This window comes from Aquarana catesbeiana, linkage group LG04 (genome assembly GCF_042186555.1).
Source record: "Aquarana catesbeiana isolate 2022-GZ linkage group LG04, ASM4218655v1, whole genome shotgun sequence".
In the NCBI taxonomy this organism is placed as follows: Eukaryota; Metazoa; Chordata; class Amphibia; order Anura; family Ranidae; genus Aquarana; species Aquarana catesbeiana.
In genome coordinates, this window is record NC_133327.1 from 642,568,110 (window position 1) to 642,591,956 (window position 23,847).

Here is a 23,847-nt window from a genome sequence, read left to right on the forward strand (position 1 = left end):
ATGTTTGTGTGGGTTTCCTCCAGGTACTCCATATTACTTCCATATGCCAAACACACCCTGGTAGGTTGATTGCCTCCTGTCTGAAAAATTGCCCTAGTATGAGATTCTACTGAGTGCACCCAAAATGGCCGCCTTACCATTTACCCCAGCAGCACATTCCCAGTGACATCAGTGCTAAAGAAGTATAAGTTAATAAAAAAATGAAAGGAAATTTGTTATAAGAGAACTTTTTAAAAAAAATGTAATTGCCTGGCTGTGATACTGAGCCAAAGGCTTCAAAAAATTCTGAAAGCCTGCCAAGGAACATGTGAGAAGAATGGGGAGAATCAGACTTGGCTGAATATTCCCTTTTATGCCAGCAACTCGGAAAGTATTGAAGCCGGAGGACCAGCATTACATCTAGTAGACCAGACTTTCAGGGGGAAATTGTTAATAGTATTTCCCTATAAAATGACCCTGAGCAAATATACCCAAAATGCCGACATGACGCAAGTATGTGCTTAGCATCAAAACCCGTCAAGAGGCTTTTGCTTTATCTTAATTCCCGAGTCATCTCTCTTCCTGCGGCTTTCATAAAACACAGCTCACAGCCGTATCGTACAATGAATAAGAAGCTGGCACTTTCGAGGGTTCTGTCTTATTTTTTTTCCCATGTAAAATATTTCATTGTGACTTTTTCAACGGCAGTTGTAAAGGGCTGGAGATCTGCCAGCACCACTCCACTGTTTAATGATATATTTAGATAAGAAGCCTTCACAGGCTGGGCTATAGTGTTCTGCGAATCCCTACTTTGCTGGAAGATGTGCAATTCAGAGATGAAGGAGAATTCACTCAATAACTTTAAAAACTCCAACACCGTTCGCAAACTCCAGGCACAGATCCAATGAAATAAATCACTTCTTAACTTTCTGTTAAAATGCAATTGTAGCCAAATAGTTCAATGTGCTATTAAAACACACGTATAGGAAAAAGAATTCTGAAATAATTATGCTGTACAGTCCAGCCGCCAGAGTCCCAGCAACCAATGATGCACAGAGTCTTTGATTGCTAGGATGCTGGTGGTCAGGGCACAGTTTCATTGGCTGCAGTGCCTGTGTTCTAGTAACAAAAAGGTGGTGGGTACCTATTAAAAACACAAAACTGCTCAGGGGATTCGCCAGAAACCATAGTTGGTCATCCGGAATTATGTACTGTTGTCACAGGCTTGTTATGTTCCTTTTTAAGTTGCAGCCAGTTGACCTAGTCGTTGTTATTTACTAGCTATGCCGAGATGTGCCTTTGTATTATTTTGTACCTTTTTATCTCTTTTCAAATGACTATGTAAAATTCCTTGGCTTCTAAATAAAGAATAAAAAAAAAATGGTGGTGGGCACAAAAACCTCCGCCTTAAGTGGCAATTAACCTGGGCACACTACTGTTGATCTGTCTCTCTCTTGCACACCTAAAGCAAACCTGTTCTATATGGCTGTGTATGGAAACATTGACAACACTCAGGCAGCACTGAGGCTGGAGTGTCTATACCAGACACTACATCCTCACTGTAGCTCCGTAGCGTTGTCCTGTACATACAGGGCAGCATTACCGAGCTTAACTGCAATCGAGAAAAGTGAGGTCACTGTTTTGTCTGGCCTGGGTGCCTGGATCATGAGATAAAAACAGATACAAATCCTAGTAGAACTATATGCAACATTTTTTTCTCATTTTGGATAGAGTAAGGGAGGGTTAAAACCCCTGTCAGTTTTTATGTCATCTGTGTTCCATTGGGGAAAATTTCCTTCACTTCCTGTCCCATAGCTAAACAGGAAGTATCATGTACTCGGTGAAGACTGGAGTGTTATGGAGGCCTGTCTTGCACCTCCCGCCCAACACTCCTGAAGGTGGATATAGAGGGTGTAAAGGCAAGGAGTGACATGAGTGCTGTAGCAGCTAGCTGGCGATGTCCACTGTGTAGGTGGGTAGAGCCGGTAGTCGCAGTCCTCGGAACATGATTCAGGAGCAGCTTGGCACCAGAGCGAGGGATGGAAGCTGAACCAGGAGACAAGCAGCAGTCAGCGGCAACCGGGCAGCGAGGCACAGAATCAGCAGGCAAAGCAAGTCCAGGAGGCAGGCCAAGGTCATTAACACTCGGGCAACACAATACAGAGAAAAGTTGTGTCACCGGCACAAATAACAAAAATATATAATGCGTGGCTATTGCAGAAAAATGTCAGGTGTGCTGCAGTTATAAATCCCCTAACCAGTATTGGGGGGTAAGTAATATTGCAGTAAAAGTGTAGCTGCGCTGATCCTAAAATGCTCATATATGTTTACCACTAAAATGTGAACAAACTTATATCTGTGATTCATAAACAAATAAATTCAATCATCAAAACTATATATATATATATATATATATATATATATATATATATATATATATATATATAGTGGAAAACATTAATATATCATGAAAAATGTTGAAAAATAAAACGTGTTTAACAATAGTCCCAATAATCCTCTTCACAAGCTGATTATTCGAATCCCACGTGCACAAAATCGCGGTACAGAGTCAGCAGGCAGATCAGGTCCAGTAAACAAGCCAAGGTCATAGTAGTTAGGTAAGAGAGCTAGTGCAAGTGCAGAAGCAAAGTCCATTGGCAAGCTGGGTCATACACGAGTAAGCAGGCACAGCAGATCGGGTCTTGGGAACACAGGAACAAGGTAAAGACCATTCAGCAACTGCTTATAGTGATAGACCAGTTTAAATAGGCCACTGGGCGCCAAGTGCTAATTGGTATGTGCAAGCGCTAATGCGCAACGAACTGGCACTGCGTAAGTAACATTGGTCCTTCACTCATTAAAATTAAAATGAGCATGTGTGCAATGTGCACAAGCATGAGCAGGAATCCGCGCTGGCGTATAGGAAAAAGAATTCTGAAATAATTGATGCCATTCTGAAACAATTGATGCCAGCAATCCGGTTTACAGGAAGTGAGAGGAAATCCCTCCAAAGTGAGGGAATCCTGGGATACCACCAGAACTAGTGTCCTCACTGGAAGATTTTTCCTCTAATACTGTTCTGAGGACAACCCAAAATTTGGGATTTTCTTTTACTTTCACTTTTAACCGGTTCAATACAGGGCATTTTCACCCCCTTCCTTCCCAGACCAATTTTTAGTTTTCAGCGCTGTCGCACTTTAAATGACAATTGCGCGGTCGTGCGACGTTGTACCCAAACAAAATTGACGTCCTTTTTTTCCCACAAATAGACCTTTATTTTGGTGGTATTTGATCACCTCTGCGGTTTTTATTTTTTGTGCTATAAACAAAAGAAGAGCGACAATTTTGAAAAAAACACAATATTTTTTACTTTTTGCTATAATAAATATCCCAATTTTTAAAAAAAAAAACAAATTTTTTCCTTAGTTTCGGCCAATACGTATTCTTCTACATATTTTTGGTAAAAAAATCGCAATAAGCGTATATTGATTGGTTTGCGCAAAAGTTATAGCGTCTACAAAATACGGGATAGATTTATGGCATTTTTAAAAAAAAATTATTTATTTATTTTTTTTACTAGTAATAGCGGCGATCACGATTTTTTTTCGTGACTGCGACATTATGGCGGACACATCGGACACTTTTGACACACTTTTGGGACCATTCACATTTATACAGCGATCAATGCTATAAAATTGCATTGATTACTGTATAAATGTGACAGGCAGGGAAGGGGTTAACCAGTAGGGGGAGACGAGGGGTTAAATGTTTCCTAGGGGAGTGATTATAACTGTAGGGGGAGGGGACGCACAAGGGGAGGAGACCGATCGGTGTTCCGCTGTACTGGGAACACAGATCGGTCTCCTCTCAACTGACAGGACGTGGATCTGTGTGTTTACACACACAGATCCACGGTCCGGCCTGGTTAACGGGCAATCGCGGGTGCCCGGCGGACATCGCGGCCGTCGGGCACACGCACTGGGTTCCGAGCAACGTGGCGGGCGCGCGCCCCCTAGACGGCCGGGAAGCCCAGGCCGTCATATGACGTCCACCCAGGATGGGAGATCCCATCTGTGGACGTCATTTTACTATGGCCGGGTAGTGAAGTGGGTAATGATAATGGTAAACAGGACAAATAGAGAGGATGAATCTCTTTATCTGGGGCACAGACAGCAGTAAAAACATGACAGGTGTTCTAATCCTTCCCCACTCTATCCAAAAGTAAAAATAAAAGTTTTGCCTTTAGCCTTGGTTCACACTGACTGTGGGAATGAAATTGTGCGAGTTCAGCTGAACTCGCATGATTTCATTTCTGCATGTCAGCATAGCTCCCAACTGTCCCTGATTTGGAGGGACTGTCCCTGATTTGTAGCAATGTCCCTCTGTCCCTCTTCCCCCCTCATTTGTTCCTCATTTTGGTCTGATCTATATAGTTGTATATAAAATTTGGCATGCAATTTGTCATTGTGAACAAGGGCTCCGTTATACTTTAAGACAAATGTTACCTCTATATATGATTAGTTCAAATGATAATAAACATGTGTTGGCTGAAATATCACGGCTGGCAGATCTGAAGGGATGCCTGCTGATATGGCGGAGCGTTATCTCTCACAATCTGAGTTTATTTCAAGGCGATATTTACAGTTTCATTGCAAAAAAAAAAAAAGTCTAGTCTTTTATTCCAACAAATATTCCTAAATATGTCATTATGATAATCTTCGGTGAAATAACAGATGCAGTCACCACAGCAACACCTTTACAAGTGGAATCAAATCCTAATAAAAGAGATGCGGTCACCAGCTGGGACTTGGATTACAATGTGATGGGTTTACCGGTGACAGCAATGTGTGTACTGGTGGGAAACAAATGGAATAATGTTCACTCACAATACACAGATGCAAATATTTCCCGATGCTTCTGAGATCCTCCACACAGTAAATTAAAACACCAATCGGGAGAATCTGATGGTTTCCAGATGCGTGATTTTTCGATTCTCCTTGCAGCTTATCGCTGTATCCATTAGGTATCATGCCGCTCACCAATCATTATTATCATGGATCATGTCACTCCTCCGTGATCATCCATCGTCTTTTATAAAGTGAACCTGTTATCCATTTTATACTACTAAAAATAAACTTTTTGCCCGAGAGTAAGTACCATAAAGTACGTTATTAACATTGGCAGAGGGAGACTAGGTGCCCCAAGAGCCGCACATCAAGTCAAGACCTGCTTTATGATAGTAAATTGTAGTCTCAGCCTGGACCCCCACCAGGCCATGCCCCCAACACGTTTCACTCCGCCCACCGGAGCTTACTTATTCCCCAATAGTGAGCTCCAGTGGGCGGAGTTAAACATTTTGGGGGCATGGCCCACGGGGGGGGGGGGGGGATTGGGGTTAGGGAGCGGTCTAGGCTGAGACTATCATTCACTATCATACAGCAGGTCTTGACTTGTGTGGCTCCTGGGACACCTAGTCACTCTCTACCATTGCTTGGAGCATAGACGAGCTCCCTTCCCAGCCAGCACTCACAGTGGTGGGCACAGGACTTTATTCCCATACAGCCTGAGCAGCTCACACACATATCCTTGGTTCACAGTACAATATTAACGTCATAGCTCCCAACTATCCCTGATTTCGAGGGACTGTCCCTAATTTGGAGCAATGTCCCTCTGTCCCTCTTCCACCTTAATTTGTCCCTCATTTGGGTCTGATCTATATAGTTGTGTATAAAATGCACTTTTTATCTTTCAAAAAGTGTTTCCCAGCGCTAAACCTTTCATCCAATTTCTAAATCGCTGCATTTGTACATTTTAAAAGCCAATATAAAGGAATAGTAGTGGTAAGAAAAAGTCCTTGTGGATTTAATTAACCTTTTTTTTGGTTAAATCTCCTTTAAGGGGGTGTGGCAGGGAGCGTGTCCTATGCCTACATACATTTGTTAGCAAGTGTCCCTCATTCCCATCTCAAAATGTTGGGAGGTATGTTAACATTGTTATCCAGAAAACCCACTTCTGTGTTCCCCTCTGACTCTAGTTTCAACCCTCCTGAAGCTGTGCTTTGCCTGCCCCCTATTGACCAGTGAGGTCCTCATTGGTCAGGGAGCAGTGTTTGGGTGGGGTTGATGACATGACATCACTGGGTGTAAAATAATGTATTGAATAAAACCCCTCCCCACCACTTTGGTCCCTGCTGTACTTACCTCTGGGGTTTCTGAGCTGTCAGCATCCTAGCAGCAGGTCCAGCGGTCCGAGGAATCAAAATTCACTGCTCTTCTCGCTGTTGTCTATGTAGAGCTTCCGGGACAGACCAGATCAATTCTGATTGGTCAGCACCGTCACAGTGAACTGATCTGTACAGCGGGAACCGGGGGATTATGAGGGAGTACGGTTTTAGTTCACCTTTATGTTTTTTCTGTAAAGGTAAACAAACCCCTAAAGGTGAACTCCATGCAGATATTAGAAACATCAGTAAATGCAGTTACACTGTATATTAAAGCAGTCCTTCAGTCATTTTTTCATCTTTCCATCTATTAAATCTTCTGCCCTTGTTGTTTTAACTTTGGATGGTAAAACGTTTTTTTTTCTGCCAGTAAATACTTTATTCAGCCCACTTCCTGTATCTTGTCTGGTAAAAAGCCTAGGATTATGACATCATGCACTGCGCTCTCTCTCGTGAGAGTTTGCCAGGAGGGGGGGTGAGTCATAAGAGGGCCAATGAGAGCGGCAGAGCTGGAGGTGTGCCTCTGTGTGTTGGTGTAAATCCAGGAAGTAAACAGGAAGCAGCTTCAGCTGCCCACAGTTAAAATGGTTGCAGCCAGACTCAGTGGAGGGAGATTTCTGCAGCATATTTGGCAAGTACAGAATCACAGTATATATAAAATAATATGCAAAGTGGTTGGAGGGAAGCTTCAGAGAGGCAAAGATGTTTTTTTTATAAATTATGTGAGCAGACTGCAGTTCCTCTTTAATTATAAACAAATTAAAAGTGACTTTACATGCAGCTAGAGTTAAGACTTGAATTTGACTTGATTTCAACCCCTGTACAGCAGCACTTGGATTGTGGGAGAGAGAAAGAGAGGGGCAGCGTTTGGGGCTGCATTCACATGTGCTGACAAAAAACATGCAGACAGGAGTAGACAGCAAAGAGATGACCTCATTGGACTTTTACTATTCCTTTACTGTTCAGTCACAGGTCGGGGGTGAGAAGGTGACCCGTCTGCATTGCTCAACTGCAGTTGATAAAGTCAGGTCACCGGGTAGGCTCTTTTGTTTGGCAAGGCTGTGTAAATCTTTGGACTGGATGCCCAGAAATACAAATCTTTTCACAGATAAAGTGTCCATATATGGCAGTTCTTCTGTGTATTTAGGCATAGCTCCCACCTGTCCCTGATTTGGAGGGATTGTCCCTGATTTGGAACAATGTCCCTCTGTCCCTCATTCCTCCCCATTTGTCCCTCATTTTGGTCTGATTAATATAGTTGTATATAAATTGCACTTTTTATCTATCAAAAAGTGTTTTCCAGCGCTAAACCTTTCATCTGATTTCTAAATTGCTACATTTGTAAATTCCAAAAGTCAATATAAAGGAATAGTAGTGGTAAAAACAGCACTTGTGGTTTTAACAAATCTTGTTTTTTTGTACAATTCTCCTTTAAGGGGGCGTGGCAAGGGATGTGTCCTATGCCTGCATACTTTTGCTGATAGGTGTCCCTCATTCCCATCTCAAAAAGTTGGGAGGTATGATTTAGGTGTTTGTGTGGAGTAAATTTATATTTAAATTGAAGCAAGTTTAAAAAGCAACTGCCGTCAAGTATATTATGATTGTCCTTTAGTACAATGTTTCAATACAAAGTGGGGAAAGTGCTGTATAATACTGGGTGCAGACATGGCTCGTGCGCCCTCAGCAATATCCGAATCAGAGAATGAACACCCCACTTACAGCATACGTGTGCTCAGATATTTCATTTTAAATCTCCATTAGGCTGGATGGTGACAGGGTTTCTAAGATGTCTCGAATACAGTAATACCTTGGATTACAAGCATAATTAGTTCCAGAAACATGCTTGTAATCCAAAGCACTCATATATCAAAGCGAGTTTCCCCATAAGAAATAATGGAAACTCAGATGATTCGTTTCACAGCCACTGCTGGTGTATGCAGTACTGTATGTGGCCAGAGGTGCGGGGGGGGGGGGGCGCTGTTGACGCTTGGAGACATTTGGGAACTGCTCCCAGCTGGGAGTGTCTCCGAGCGTCACCAGCGCCCCCCCGCACAACTGGCCACATACGGTAATAACATACACTAGTGGCTTGAATCCTGCTCGTCTTGCGAGACTGCGCTTGCAAATCAAGTCAGGATTAAAAAAAAAAAAAAAGAAAGAAAATAACTTGTATTGCGAAACGCTCATGTACCGCGTTACTTGCAATCCGAGGTATTACTGTAAATAAGATCCATGATGTGCATTGTGTAGATGTAAGCTCCATGGATGGCATACTGGTGCTGGTTTGACTACCTATTTGGTCAATGACCTGAGACAAGCATTTTAATTCAGACTTGAGAATTCACTAACTACGTGCTTTTTCCCAGTGAGTGACTCATTATTTATTTAATACAAATACTTATATAGCACCGTCAATTTACGCAGCGCTTTACAGGTATATTGTACATTTACATCCGGCTCCAGGATGACAAACCTGGAGCCTGCACCTTTAAGAACAAATCTGCCATGGTGAAGACCATATTGCTGTCCTTACCAATTCACTTTAAAGCTCTATTAATGTTTTAGGGTAAATGCTGTATTTATTGGCGTATAACACGCACATTCATTTTAAGAGGGATCTTTCAGAAAAAAAAATTAACTTTTAAATAAGGAACTTTGAAGCAAAATAAGGGTCAGTGCCCATCTGCAGCCTCAGAAGTGTCATTAATGCAGCCTCACAAGTGCCATCAATGCAGCAGCCTCACCATTGCCATCAGTGCAGTCTGATCGATGCCCATCTGCAGCCTAGAGGGGACAGGGAGGAGGCGGGACGAGCACCGACAGATTACATACAGTGAGAATCTCCAATGATAGACAGAACAGTGGCTGCCAAGTAAACAGGAGATTCTCACTGCATCTAATCTGTCAGCGCTCGCCTCGCCCCCCCCCCCCCCCCCGTCCCCTTCGAGGCAGCTAAAATTGAAGTACAGTGGAACCTCGGATTATGAGCATAATCCGTTCCAGGAGAATGCTCGTAATCCAAAGTACTTGCATATCAAAGCGAGTTTCCCCATTGAAGTCAATGGAAACTAAAATAATTTGTTCCGCATTGACTTCAATGGCATGCAATACCGCATGCGGCCAGAGGTGGGGGGCGCCGGAGAGCTTCATGAACTGCCGAAAAGGCCCGAGGACACTTCGGCTGACCTCGGCAAACCTCGGAAAGAATCCGCTCCCGAGGTTTGTCGAGGTCAGCCGAGCTGTCCTCGGGCCTTTCCGTGCATTTCCGAGCAGCGGCGATCATCTGCGATCGCCGCTGCTCGGCTCCGGCGCCCCCCCACCTCAGGCCAAACGCGGTACTGCACACGCTTTGGCCTGAATCATGCTCGTTTTGCGAGACAACACTCGCAATCCGAGTTACGATTTTTAAAAATACAGTGCTCGTATTGTGAAATCCGAGGTTCCACTGTATTGGCGTATAACACACACACGCAATTTGCACCCAATTTTCAGAGTGAAAAAGTGCGTGTTATACGCCAATAAATACAGTACTTCTCATCAAGGCTTTTTTTTCTCAGAGAATAGGTGCAGGAACTTCGCCCCATTGTCCTTTAATCCCCCCCATCCACCTCCAAATGCCACACCTTTTAGAGCATGCAGAGCCAAGTATCATTTTATGGTGCTAAGTAATTTATATGGAATTTGTTAATGATAAGCTGTAAAATATATCCCCTGCTAGACATGTGCAATTTGTTTTGTTCCGAATTTGTTGTTTTAACGAATTTCAACAAATTCGTTAATTCGGGAAACATCCGAATTAACGAAAACCCGTTTCATTAATTTTTCAGAATATTCGTAAATTCAAATATTCGAAAACCCGAAAATTCGAAAATCTGAAATAATAACTAACTATTAAATTATACCCTAAACCAGCTAGAGTGTTCTTAGATACATTATATTTACCGATACGAGAGGGAGGTCTAGCATTACCAAACCTGCAATGTTACTATTTAGAGTACCAATTGATGCACTTCCATTGGTGGGGCTTTCCAAAAATGGACAATGCCTCAGTAGCCACTCAGGCAGCCCAGGTCCACTCATACGACGCTCTCATTAATATCTTATATAGAAACGGCCCATATCCTGATCATGGAGCAGGCATCGTAAAACTTTCATACAAAATATTCCATATATGTAACGCTAAAGTGGGGGGCACCAGCCTGAAGACATCACCGAATGCCCCTTTATGGCACAACCCTCAGCTCAGTGAAATTTACAAGATCCTGGATGGAGCAAGTTGGGCAAACTTTGGAGTCAAATACATATATCAACTGTTTAGGGACAAGACCCTTAGATCTTTCACAGACTTAAAGACCGAATATAAGATCCCAAATATGTTTTTCTTCCGCTACCTACAGCTGCGTCATGCAGCAACAGCACAGTTTGGTGGGGGGGAGGTGGAGCTTTCCCCTTCTAGTATGGAAAAACTATTATCTGAGAAGACCACTCAAAACTAATATCGAAATGCTATTTCACCCTGCTGACATCCTCCTCATCTAGTATGGAGAGGGTGGCTGCACAATGAAAGGCCTATATACAATCCCTCACGGAGGAGTCTTGGTCTGAGGCCCTGGATTCAATGGTGCCCTCAATGATATCAGCTAGAGACAAATTATTACAGTTTATCTACTTACACAGAATATATTATGCCGCGTACACACGACCGGACTTTACGGCATACTTTGCCTGGCGGACTTTTCAACGGACTTTACGACGGGCTTTCCGAATGAACGGACTTGCCTACACACGATCAACCAAAGTCCGACGGATTCGTACGTGATGACGTACGACCAGACTAAAACAAGGAAGTTCATAGCCAGTAGCCAATAGCTGCCCTAGCCTCGGTTTTTGTCTGTCGGACTAGCATACAGACGAGCGGACTTTTTGACCGGACTCGAGTCCGCCGGATAGATTTGAAACATGTTTCAAATCTAAGTCCGTCAAACTTTTGATAAAACAAAGTCCGCTGGAGCCCACACACGATCGAATTGTCTGACGAAATCCGGTACGCCGGACCAAGTATGCCGTAAAGTCCGATCGTGTGTACGCGGCATTATACTCAGCAGCGTTTGCATAAAATGGGTAGGCAGGACTCACTGGAATACCACCGTTGTAGGGGAACAACAGGGGACTTCTTCCATATTGTGTGGCAGCGTCCCCTGGTAGAAAGTAGAAAGATTCTGGAAGGCGATCTTGAAATACCTGGAGGATACCCTAGCGCTTCCCAACATCTATTCTCCAGCCAGGTGTCTGTTGGGTGACCTGGAGGAAGAAGAGATATCTAACTCACAGAAAACACTACTGAGAATACTCTTTTGTTATGCCAAGAAAGAGTTGACTCTCAGATGGAAGAATCAGATCCCTCCATCTCTTCAAAATTGGGTAGAGCTTATTAACAAAGTATTGCCAATGTATAAATTGACCTACGCAGGTAGAGGTTACCCTAAGAAGTTTGAGAAAGTGTTGTCGGGATGGATAAAATAGGTATCAGGAGACATTGAGGTGTGATAACAGACGAAGGATGGTAATGGAAATGAAAGGGCTATGAACATATTATAGATGTGACCTCACAGACATAGACATAGAATATGAAGTTTTAGTGTGCATGTGGTGTGACAAGTAAGGAACACGAACTGAGGCTAATAATAATATAATAGTTTTACTTTATTGATCAGACGCAGTAGATACAGTATCTCACAAAAGTGAGTACACCCCTCACATATTTGTTAATATTTTGTTCTATCTTTTCATGTGACAACACTGAAGAAATGACACTTTGCTACAATGTAAAGTAGTGAGTGTACAGCTTGTATAAGGCATCATTCTCACAAGGCGGATCTGCTGCCTCTGAGTCCGCCTCTGTCTGCCAGCTCAGAGGGAGATCAGCTCACTGAGCGGGGGGGGGGGGGGGGCTTGCCGAGCGCCGCTAGTTACTATGGAGAGATCGAACGAAAACGGACAGCATGAATACCAATACCTATAATTTAATAGTTAGTTATTATTAGTTAGTTATTATTTAGAATTTTCGGATTTCGTTCTTTCGAGTTTTTGCATTTTCTTTCTTATTTATGAAATTACGAATTTTCGAATTTACAAAATTACTAATTTACTAATTTACAATTGCGATCATAACGAATAACCCGAAAAACGAAAATAACCCAAAAACTAATGACACGAAAACGAACAAATTTTTCAGCAGTGCACATGTCTATCCCTTGCAGCCAGCAACAATACACCCCCACTTCGAAAATTTCCCCCAGCAACAACAGACCCCCCCACAACAATAGATCCACCACAGCGTTAGTAGACCCCCGCCAGTAACAATAGATCTCCTAGCAGCCAGCATCAACGACCCTCCAGCAGCCAACAATAGACCCCTCCCTCAACAGTAGATTCCTCCAAGCAGCTACTGAGCCCCCTACCCCAGCAACAATAGATCCTCCAGCAACCAGCATCAATAGACTGTCCAGCAGCCAATAACAATAGACCCCTCCCTCAAAAGTAGAATCCTTCCAGCAAAAATTTACACTCCCCCTAAGCAACAATAGATCCTCCAGCAGCCAGCATCAATAGACCCTCCAGCAGCCAACAAGAATAGACCCCTCCCTCAACACTAGATCCCTCTCAGCAACAATTGATACCCCCACAGCAACAATAGATCCTCCAGCAGCCAGCATTAATAGACTCTCGAGCATACCATAGCACCCCTTGCCATTACATGCATTCAGTGCTGGAGGTGCTGGAACTGCTTTCCTCCACGTTCCCTGCTTCTTATAGATATGGTATGTAGGGAAAAAGTAAATTTTCATTGTTTTGCTGTTCTGTTTTCTTTCTTTTTTTTGCACAGTAGTCCCAGTGAGAGTAGGCCATCCTATGTGCTGTAGAGAAGAGCTACTGCTTTCTGTGTGGAAGCAACAACCTTTCTGCAGCCAACATGTCTCCTGCTGAGTCACAGCTACAGCCAGCAACCAGCAGAGAGCATGAGTTTTGCTCATTCCTGGGCTGTCACGCTGACTCAGCAAAGGGGGCATGGTGGACTCCTGCAGAAAGACCACTGCTTCCACATAGAGGGCAGTGGTCTTTCTTTGCAGGACAATACTAAACACAGTTCGTCCTACTCTCGCTGGGGCTGCTATTGCTATATAGAAAATTAATGGTAAGACACTGAAAACCCACAGTTTCCCTGTTTCCCAGTTCACCTGAAACATCAATAGAATGTGTTAAGACAACAATATGGGTGCTATGGTGGTCAACTTGTACATAAAAGTGTAGGCTGCCAGTTTGTCATCCCAATCTTTGAATCACTTCCTAATGAGTCATTAACCTGGAAAAAGCATGTAGCTAGTGAAGTCTCAAAAGTCTAAACTTGTATGCTCAATTGGGCTTTAATTATAGAGACTTTCGTGGAGAACTTTGTAAAGATGACGCACCTTTTCATTGTAATTTCTTTTGTGATTATTTTGTACTTTAACATGTTTTCTTCTTTAACTTTCAGTCTGGACATTATCCCATAGACAGACAGGTACAACTATAACGCTCTGTAGTGACAACATATCTATTAATTACTTTCTGACTGCATCCCTCCTGCTGCCTTACTTGTTCTGTACCAATCTCTGTTAATTTACAAAACACCACAGTTTAAAAAACAAAACAAAAAAAAAAAAACAGGGGGAATGGTATATCACCAAAAGCCTGCTGTGTTGTCAAAGATTTTGAGGTTTCTGATTTCCCACATGCTGGGTATATTGTGTTTTGTGTTATCACTTGTAAAATAACAAATGTTGGCATAGAACTAATGTATTAAAGGTCAAATCCATCAAGAACTTTTATCTCAGGCTTGGGTGGGCAACAGTAAGCCGAATCACCTGCCAGCATCTTATATCTTTTTGAGACTCCAATGGTGTGGTTTCCCTTTGCCAGTTTGTGTCTTTGCTCTGCCCATAGAAGGTGTGTCACCACTTTTTGGAGGAGTGTGACACCATTATTTTTCTTTGTAATGACCACTGCAAAGAAAAACGATGATGTCACACTGCAGCTGAATGAGAATGAGAAGTCTGGTGGGATATCTGACCACTGTGGTCCTTAAGAAATCACTCACCCAATGCAATATGATATTGAATCCTCTCCACTAGCTCAGCCAGGGTGGAAAGTGTTTCAATCAAGTGGAACTATAGGCAAAATAAAAAATTACATATTGTATATGCTGCAGTATGTCATTGCCATAACTTGTTGGTTTCTCCCTCTTAAATTGCGGCCTTATAAAAGTGCTTATATACTTTATACAATATTTCTGGCTGTTGTCTCTAAAATAACACATTACAATTTTTATTTAGAACTTGAAACTTTTTTTTATCCATATTATTTTAAAAATTGTTTTTATTTATAATTTAATTATAACATTTAACCCTAAAAAGCAACAATTTTTGTTTTTCTGAGTGCTCGCTGTAGGATCCTACAGTGCTCTGTATTATCAATAGGTAATAAAACTGTATTACGTGGGGGTGCTCAGGCATTAAATCTAGTGACAGACTGCGGCATAAATGTCATTTTTTATTTTTCCCATAGTCACGTTATTTTGTATGTATAGGACAGGCTAGATATTATCTTATACTTAGGTGGCCTTTGTTTAAGGCTAGTGGAGAGGGTTTGGGTAAGTGATGTCTGCAAGACGGACCCTATAGCTCTGGCCACTGTGTACTCATAAAATGTAAGAAACCAGCATGTGACTCTGCTTGCCAGCAATCACACAAAGCTGAAAGGGGTTCTTGGTGGAGATGACCTTTAAAATGTAGTGTGTGCTTATCAATGTTTATTTGTGTCTGTGTATATGTTCCAGTTGAAATTCTCTAAAGCCTTTTGTTTTTAGCCAAAAGTGTGCTGTCTATTCAGTAGATGATCAAAGCAATAGGGTGTAATCCAGAGAATAATGAAAATTAAGGTGACCGAGAGCAGAAATAGTTGAAGTATTTTGTTACTTTTTTTAAGTAAATATATAAACACACCTTGAAGTTTACTTAAAGCCTAAGGGTCTGTGTTTGGGGCCATGCACCCACACCCACATGGATATCAAGATGGGTGCAGTGGTTGTGTCTGTGCAGCTACTGCACTCCAATTGACATGAGAGTGACTGCCTACATGACAAAGTGCCTGTGCATCCCCGTGGGGGTAAATACAGCCCTCAAATGGGTGTACACTGTAGTACGCCTGTGTGAATGAGGCCTAAATATTCAGTGGAAAGTCATTAAAAAATTTTTCAGTTTCACAATTCCAAATGACCTGATAACTGGATTTGGTCAGGTCCTCCTTTGTATTGCTCACAACAAGCTAGCCTAAAGAGACATCAGACATCAGTTAAAAGACAGCAGTGGTGCCAAATAAGTGCAGTAAAGAGGTACTCTTTTATTAAAAAAGACAAATGACAACTCACTTGTAGAACACAAAGGACTGCTCATCTCAGACAGTATGCTGTCTTATTGTTAATCAGCCTGGTGGTATACTCATACAGAGTATAACACTTGTGCAGCCGTTGGCTGGGTAAAAGAACGCAAAAGAGCCAAACCTGGGATTTCCAGAACCACCTTGGAAGGCACAGAGAGTGCAGGCCCCGAAGCAACGTCACACCTAGGAGGAACAGCAACATAGTGGTGTGGCTACGCATTTCGGAGTGTCACAGCTCCTTTTCCTGGCTCCAGCCATTTTGTCACACACAGCCTGCAGACACTCGGCTACACAATTAAACTGACTAAATTACAATTTAGTAATTTGTTATTAAAAAAATTTCCATTTTGATTTGCAGCCAACTTCACTATTTTACCAAAAGTATTGGAATGCCTGTCTTTACACGCACATGAACTTTAATGGCATCCCAGCCTTAGTCCGTAGGGTTCAATAATGAGTTGGTCCACCCTTTGCAGCTATAACAGCTTCAACTCTTCTGTGAAGCCTGTCCACAAGATTTAGGAGTGTGTCTATGGGAATGGTTGACCATTCGGAGACTACGAGTCAGGCCTTCTCGTCCACATCAGTGCCTGACCTCACAAATGCGCTTCTGCAAGAATGGTCAAATTATCCCATAGACACACTCCTAAACCTTGTGGACAGCCTTCCCAGAAGAGTTGAAGCTGTTATAGCTGCAAGGGGTGGTCCAACGCAATATTGAACCCTATGGACTAAGACTGGGATACCATTAAAGTTCACGTGCATGTAAAGACAGGCATCCTAATACTTTTGGTATAATAGTGTTTATATAAAATATATATCTTTATAATATATATATATATATATATATATATATATATATATATATATATATATATACACTTTTTTTTTTTTCAATACTCCATGAATATCTACACTTTAAAGGAGCATTAACTCTCATAATTTTCATGACCCGTGCAAACTTCAGGCACCTGCAGCATTCTGCAGAGAACCTTTTATCTTTAGTGCCAGGGTTGCCATATTTCTTATTGCAGGACAGAGCATAATCATGTGACTGGAGTAGGCAGACCATGTACTCAGTTGTAGGAAGTACATTGGCATGTTTCATTATTACCAGAACACTAGCTGATAAGAGTGTACAGTGACATCTGCTAATAAATTATAGGTATACACAATTTACACAGTGTAAAGGGAGAAAGCTTCTTGCAGAATCTCTACTGAATAGACTGATTCCGAATTGTTTGCATTGTTTGTACCTGTGTCTTAGGCAACTCAGTTTCCTATTGCATTCATTAGGGCTATGCTACACGGGGAACCCCATAGTATAACCATGGGAGAGAAAAAAGGTTCATGGGGCAGAGGATGTTAGAATGGGCTTATAGGATTAATCGCACAAAGGTGGTTACAGGAACATTTGCCAGCAGTCTCACAAATCCATAGATAACTGACTGCCATTATATTGCAGAAAAGCTTGGAGATCATCTGTCAAAAAATATTAATTTATCACTTTGAAACACTACATGAGGTCTAGGTCTGGGTAATTAAACAATGACGTTCTGCACGTCAAAAAATTGTCTTAAAATAGATGCAACATGGGAAAATGCTCTTATAAATGACAGCAGTTAAAATTATTGAATATTTTTTCATTTCAGAATTTTTTAACTGTGTGAACTGCTGGGCTTACGTTAAGTACATTTGAACAAAATCATTTGGGAGAGACCTGGAGGCTATAGTCAGACACTGAGGTCTAAGAAGAGATGACTTACACAGAGAGCAAGTAGGAGCATGTTAGCTCAAGTAGGATCAGTTTCCATGCAGCTTGATTATTCTGAGTTCATCCCCCTGGAGCACTTTGCAGCTGTATTTTGCTGGAAAAATATGTTTTTTTTTCCAGAATTCCTTCATTCTAGCTTTTTGTCTTAAAATATTCTTAAAAAAAACACATAATAAATAAGTTAGCTATACATGAAAGCAATTTGTTTATTATGACTCAACCAAACATCGCTCGTGTAGCTTAGCCCTTTAAATGTGTTTGTACATGTGTTTTTTTTATGTAATGAGACTTTGGAAATGAAATGCATACAGTGAAATAGCATTATACTAGTTGTAAATTTATGTAACTGGTTATATAATCCATTACTTTAAAAATAAATCACATAAAGGTAAAAAAAATGCACTAAAAATAGATATATATTATAACAAAGAATAATGAGTCATTTCAATTCCCTGTGAGTGTTAGATGTTAAGTACATGCTATAATCAGTTACTCTGTGGTTACTGTGTGTATTATGGATCAAGTCGTAATTGAAGATAATTTCACCATTAATCTAACTTACATTAGCCAGGTGACTTTAAATAATATGAATACGTAAAATGTATAATGTAAAACGTATCATAGTATTTAATTATTTGAATCGATTTGGCAATGTTGAACTAAACCAATCTAGATGCTAGAAAAGTATCTTCAGAGGGTGCCGTTCAATAGGGTTGGAGAATATCATAGAAAATATTTTTTTTCTGCAATATCAGTATCTTAAAATCATAAAACAAATTTGTTCATGAATGTAAAAAAATGTATTTGTGATGTAATAATGTCTATTTGTCATTAGTATATGTTATTTTTAATCCTATGCTAAATCCACAATACCAATTTTTGGTGGGCCATATGTATGATATCACATATCAATGTGATGCTGCACAGTGTGGAATTTGTGTATATGGTGTTGTTCCTAAAAATATTGGGTTTAAAAGATACGATTTAAACTTTCTGTGTCAACCCTGAACCTGTTGATTTGGAGCCCCTCCCACCCTGCTTTTTTTAAAAAGCGTAACCAACTATATTCCGACTATTTGACTGTTGTGTTCTGTTAAAAAAATGCAAATACTGAGGTGGGGCTTTTTAGGTTCTATAAGCAAACATTTTAGCTCTGCAGTATTTGTACTCTATTATTGATAAACTATTTTTTTTGGGGGGGACGTAGTGCTAAGGCCAATCCAGCAACCCATAGTGTTTGATGTGTTCTGCATTATTAATGGTTTATATTTTCTCATCTGTGGTTCTGACACCCTACCATGTTTTGCTATCTGAAGGGAAAACCAGACTGCCAACAGAATGGGGCAAAGATAGTCTTACTAGCAGATGGGGCAAAGATAGTCTTATTAAGACTGTGAAGTTCTCTATCTCAATTTTCAGCTAGCCTCACCCAATACCACATGCTAGAACATGGGTGTCCAACCTGCAGTCCATAGGCCACATATGGCCCAGGATGGCTATGAATGTGGCCAACACAAACATTTTTGTAAAACTGCATCTACAACACACGACCGCAGAAAATGTGACAGTGTCTCTTTACTGGACTTTTATGAGTTTTATCTTCCCAAAGAAAAATCTCCCACTTCTCATAGTCATGCCTTATTCATGTCATCACTTTTCGGTAGCACCTATATTTGTGAGTAAAGTAAGAGATGTGCCGCTCCAGGTGGGAACATCAAGTTGATTGGACTCCACACATGGGTGCTAGCCCTGGCTCGCTTCCGTAGAGTACATATATCCAAAGAAGTGGCTACACACCATGACAATCAAAGTCCTTTTATTGCAATGTCCCAACAGAAATCCAACATAGATCACACAGTGCAGTAGCAGATACAGAGGTTGACGTGTTTCACACAAGTAAGCAGTACTTATTCATAACCCAGGGATGCTATACTGACACTCCATAAATAATCCCTCCCACACTTGCACAGGTGTAGGGCTGTGTCAATAAAGCCCCCCCGCCTTATCTGTTTGTTTAAAACCTTCTCTAGAAAAGTGATCTATGTTGCATTTCTGTTGGGACGTTGCAATAAAAGTACATTGATTGTCATGGCGTGCAGCCACCTCTTTGGATACCTATATTTGTGAGCAACTCTTTCTAAGGATGAAGCACACAAAGAGCAAAAATAGAACCAAAATATCCAATGAGCACCTTGAGAATTCATTGAGAATTGCTGCTACATCCTTCCAACCAGATATTGATGCGTTAGTTTATCGAAAACAGTGTCAAATATCACATTAGCTTTATGTTGCCCATTTTTACAATAAAAAAAATTATAAAAAATTGAATACTCAGATAAGTACATTATCTATATCAGTGATCGCTAACTTGTGATCTGCCCGACTTTTTTCTGCTCATCAACTCTCCTTATTGTTTGCGTATTTTATGTGTGGCCCAAGACAATTCCTCTTCTTCCAATGTGGCACAGGAAGGTCAAAAGGTTGGACATCCCTGTGCTAAAACAAATGTTTTTGTGAAGAGGTTACTCTTTGTAATGGTGTGTTTGTGGGAGGGGTCTGTGATGTACTATCATGCTACCCCTACTGGGTCAAGGTAGGTGTGACCTAGTAGTAGCAACCTGAAAGAACCACAGTGTGCCATACCAAGGTTGAACATACTTGCAGGCCATTGGACGGGCGAGTGACACTCTTGTGCCTGGTACACAAACGATGAGATTATCGGACGCATTATTGTCTGTTTTTATTTGCACGCTAATCTCATATCGAAAATGAAGAGGTTACTAAAGTTCCGAAAATTCTCATATGACAGAATAAAAACTCAGAAGTGATGTAATGGACTGTATTGTATTTGAATTGTACTGAACACTGTACTGATTAAACGAAAATTGTACGATCTGGTATCGTATGAGAAAAACATTTTCGTACTTGTCCCTTCGGATAATTTCGGATGATCTGTGATGATCTGCTTTCAAAAGCTGTGAACTAACAATCAGATTATTGTACAATTACTTTGATAGCAGTATTTTTTGTACGATTTTCTGATCGTGTGTACGGGGCTTTAACTGCTCAGCTATTTTGGACTGGGGCTTATAAATCCAAACCTTGGGGCTCCACACAACAATATCCTCAATTCACAAAGCTAAAACAACAGGATAAGGAAAATGATTTTCACAAAGTGACAGTTATTTTGAGCTAAGTCTAATAAATGCTGAAAATTATAGACACAACTGAAAACAGAGGTACATATTTTTGTTTATATCTTCTTGAAATAGGTTTTAAAATAGCATCCTTCTTATCTGTTGTTGTATCACTTGTGGTCCTTTTACACCAAGTAATCTGAGTAATCTTTAGCTTAAAATAACTAGTCTGTCACTTGCTATTAATACTAATGTGGACACAATCTATTTACTATATTAAGACGAAGAGTGATGTAGAAAAGGTAGTAATATGTGGCAGTCAATCAGCAATCATTGTTTTACAGTTCTTATTCATTTGTCCCCGAATGATATACTATACACACAACCAATATTCGCCCATGGGACTTTAACCACTTCAGCCCCGGAAGATTTTACCCCCTTCCTGACCAGAGCACGTTTACAATTTGGCACTGCGTCGCTTTAACTGACAATTGCGCGGTCATGCAATGCTGTACCCAAACCTTTTTTTTCCCCCACAAATAGAGCTTTATTTTGGTGATATTTGTTCACCTGTACGGTTTTTATTTTTTGCGCTATGAACAAAAAAAGAACGACAATTTTGAAAAAAAACAATATTTTTTACTTTTTACTATAATAAATATCCCCAAATTTAAATTAAAAAAAAATCTAATTTCTTCATTAGCCATTAGACCAATATATATTCTTCTACATATTTTTGATAAAAAAATTGCAATAAGGGTATATTGATTGGTTTGCGCAAACGTTATAGTGTCTACAATCTATGGGAAAGATTTATGGCATTTTTATAATTATTTTTTTAACTGGTAATGGCGGCGATCTGCGATTTTTAGCGGTACTGCGACATTGCAACGGACAGATCGTACACTTTTGACACATTTTTGGGACCACTGACATTATTACAGCGATCAGTGCTATAAATATGCACAGATTGCTGTGTAAATGTCACTGGTAGGGAAGAGGTTAACACTAGGGGGTGATCAAGGGGTTAAATGTATGTTCCCTTAGTTCCCTTATGTTCCCTTAGTGTGTTCTAACTGTATGGGGATGTAACTCACGGGGGGAGGAGACATATTGTTCCTACTTAGTAGGAACAAACGATATGTCTCCTCTCCCCTGACAGAACAGGGATTTGTTTGTTTACACAAACGAATCCCTGTGCTGGCGCTCGTGAACGCGTGTGGCCTGTGCGCATCGGGTCTCCCGCCGAGCAGCGCGTGCCCCCTGGCGGCTATAAAGGGAAGGACGTACCCATACAGGGTTTCGCCCAGGAAAGCCATCTTTATGAGCCTGCCAGGAACTGCTTAAATGAGGCATAATACAAAAGTCATAAAATATCAATTTATTGTACAAGGATTTGACACATAAATGTATAAAGTACACATGAAAAACGTTTGGCATATCAAGCCAATGGGTTACGCGTAACAATATACGTATAATGTACATCAAGCTGGTATATTTTCAAGTACATGCTTTACATAACCATGATGATTGCAATATGGGAGAGGAATGCATGTTGTAACTCAACGTGTTTCGTAAATACTTTTTCAGGAGTAGATGCCTCCAAAACAGAACTCTACAAAACCAGATTGGAACTTCATAAAACATAGCGCCTCCAAATGGTGACCACTGCTCAGTGTTTGACATGGGAGTAGTGGAAGGGAACAAAGACACCCAATAGGAAAACCAATGAGGTGGCAGATCCTGATCTGTTTGGTTGGAGTATCATCACTCACCTTTGCAAACACTAGGTTGGTTTTTGGTACTTTGGTATTTTTTTTTACCACAGACATGAACTCTCTTGTGCCACCTCATTTGTTTTCCTATTGGGTGTCTTGTTCCCCTTCCACTACTCCCGTGTCAAGCGCTATGTTTTATCAAGTTCCAAGCTGATTTTTATAGAGTTCTGTTGTTGGAGGCATCTACTCCTGAAGAAGTGAAAGTAATATGTTGAGTTACAAGATGCACTCCTCTCCCATATTGCAATCATCTTGGTTATGTAAAGCATGTACTTGAAAATATACCAGCTTGATGCACATTATATATTGTTAAGTGTAACCCATTGGCTTGATATGCCAAACATTTTGTACATATACATTTATGTGTCAAATCCTTGTACAATAAATTGTTTTTTTTATGACTTTTGTATTAAGCCTCATTTAAAGTGCCATGGGCGAATATTCTTGTGTGTATTATAAGTGGGGATGGAGGCATGATACATTAGGCACCTGATCACAGTTCATTTCTACAATTGAATTATATACTATACTTTACACATCATTATTGCTCGTTGTTCTACTATATAAAATACATTTTGGGGTGTACCATGACCAACAACACAGACTGGAAGCAGACTAATTATTTATTATTTAGGCTATAGACAAATTTAGGTATTTGCATACTCTTAACGAGCAATAAAAAAGGTATAATAAGCCATTAGTGACCTCTGTAATTGCTTATTGGTGGAGCAATTCAGTGTAGTTGGTTCTAGCCAGTTTCTCTGCAGCTTTAGCTTCCCTTGCTCCCTCTTCCAGCAGGCACGTGGCCGTCTTCTAATGTAAACATAGAGCAGATGCTCTGTGTAGAACTCTGCCAAATCACTAATACAGCTCAAGAGAAACTATGACTAGAATCAAATTACAGTGACCCAGTTATGAATTTTGAAGATCACTTGCCCCACAATGCCTGCAGCTACAGAGGTTAGTGAGGGTTTATTTTAAAGCTTATTTACTGCTTGTAAGAATATGTAAACGGATGAATGTCCATAGCCTGAACAAAAGTTCACTTTAAAGCGGTAGTAAGCCGCAGACTTTAAAAAAAACAAAAATAAATCACCTGCAAGGCAATGGCATAATGTGTTTGTATGCATCACATACTAGCACATTAGGAAATGCTGGCACTGGTCCTGTGAATGGCTGAGCCTCAATGACGTAACTCCCACACATGCGTACGGGGGTCGCGGTTTATGGCACAGAGCTCTGAAGGGAAAGCATACCCGTCCCTGGCTGCTTCTAGTGTGAATATATCCCAAACATCCCAAGTTTAGGAGATATTCACTGTACCTGTAAGTACAAGTTCAAAAGCAGTGTTTACTACCGCTTTAAGGCAAATCTGTCTCTTGGCTAAAGTTAACTGTTAGGAGAACCTATGAGCAAGCATCTAGGTTTGCCTCATACCTACATCTCTATAACTTCTAGCTTCCCCTTGAAACCAGAATCCTC

At 40.9% G+C, this 23,847-nt stretch overlaps 1 protein-coding gene across 1 annotated transcript in view; it reads left to right on the forward strand.

The window, feature by feature from the left end:
* Positions 1–23,847, forward strand: part of KCNH1 (potassium voltage-gated channel subfamily H member 1) — a 535,460-nt gene that overhangs the window by 27,859 nt on the left and 483,754 nt on the right. The window contains exon 2 of the mRNA XM_073628425.1: positions 13,734–13,760. Within this exon, the coding sequence (XP_073484526.1) occupies positions 13,734–13,760 (27 nt within the window). The remainder of the gene's footprint in view (positions 1–13,733; positions 13,761–23,847) is intronic.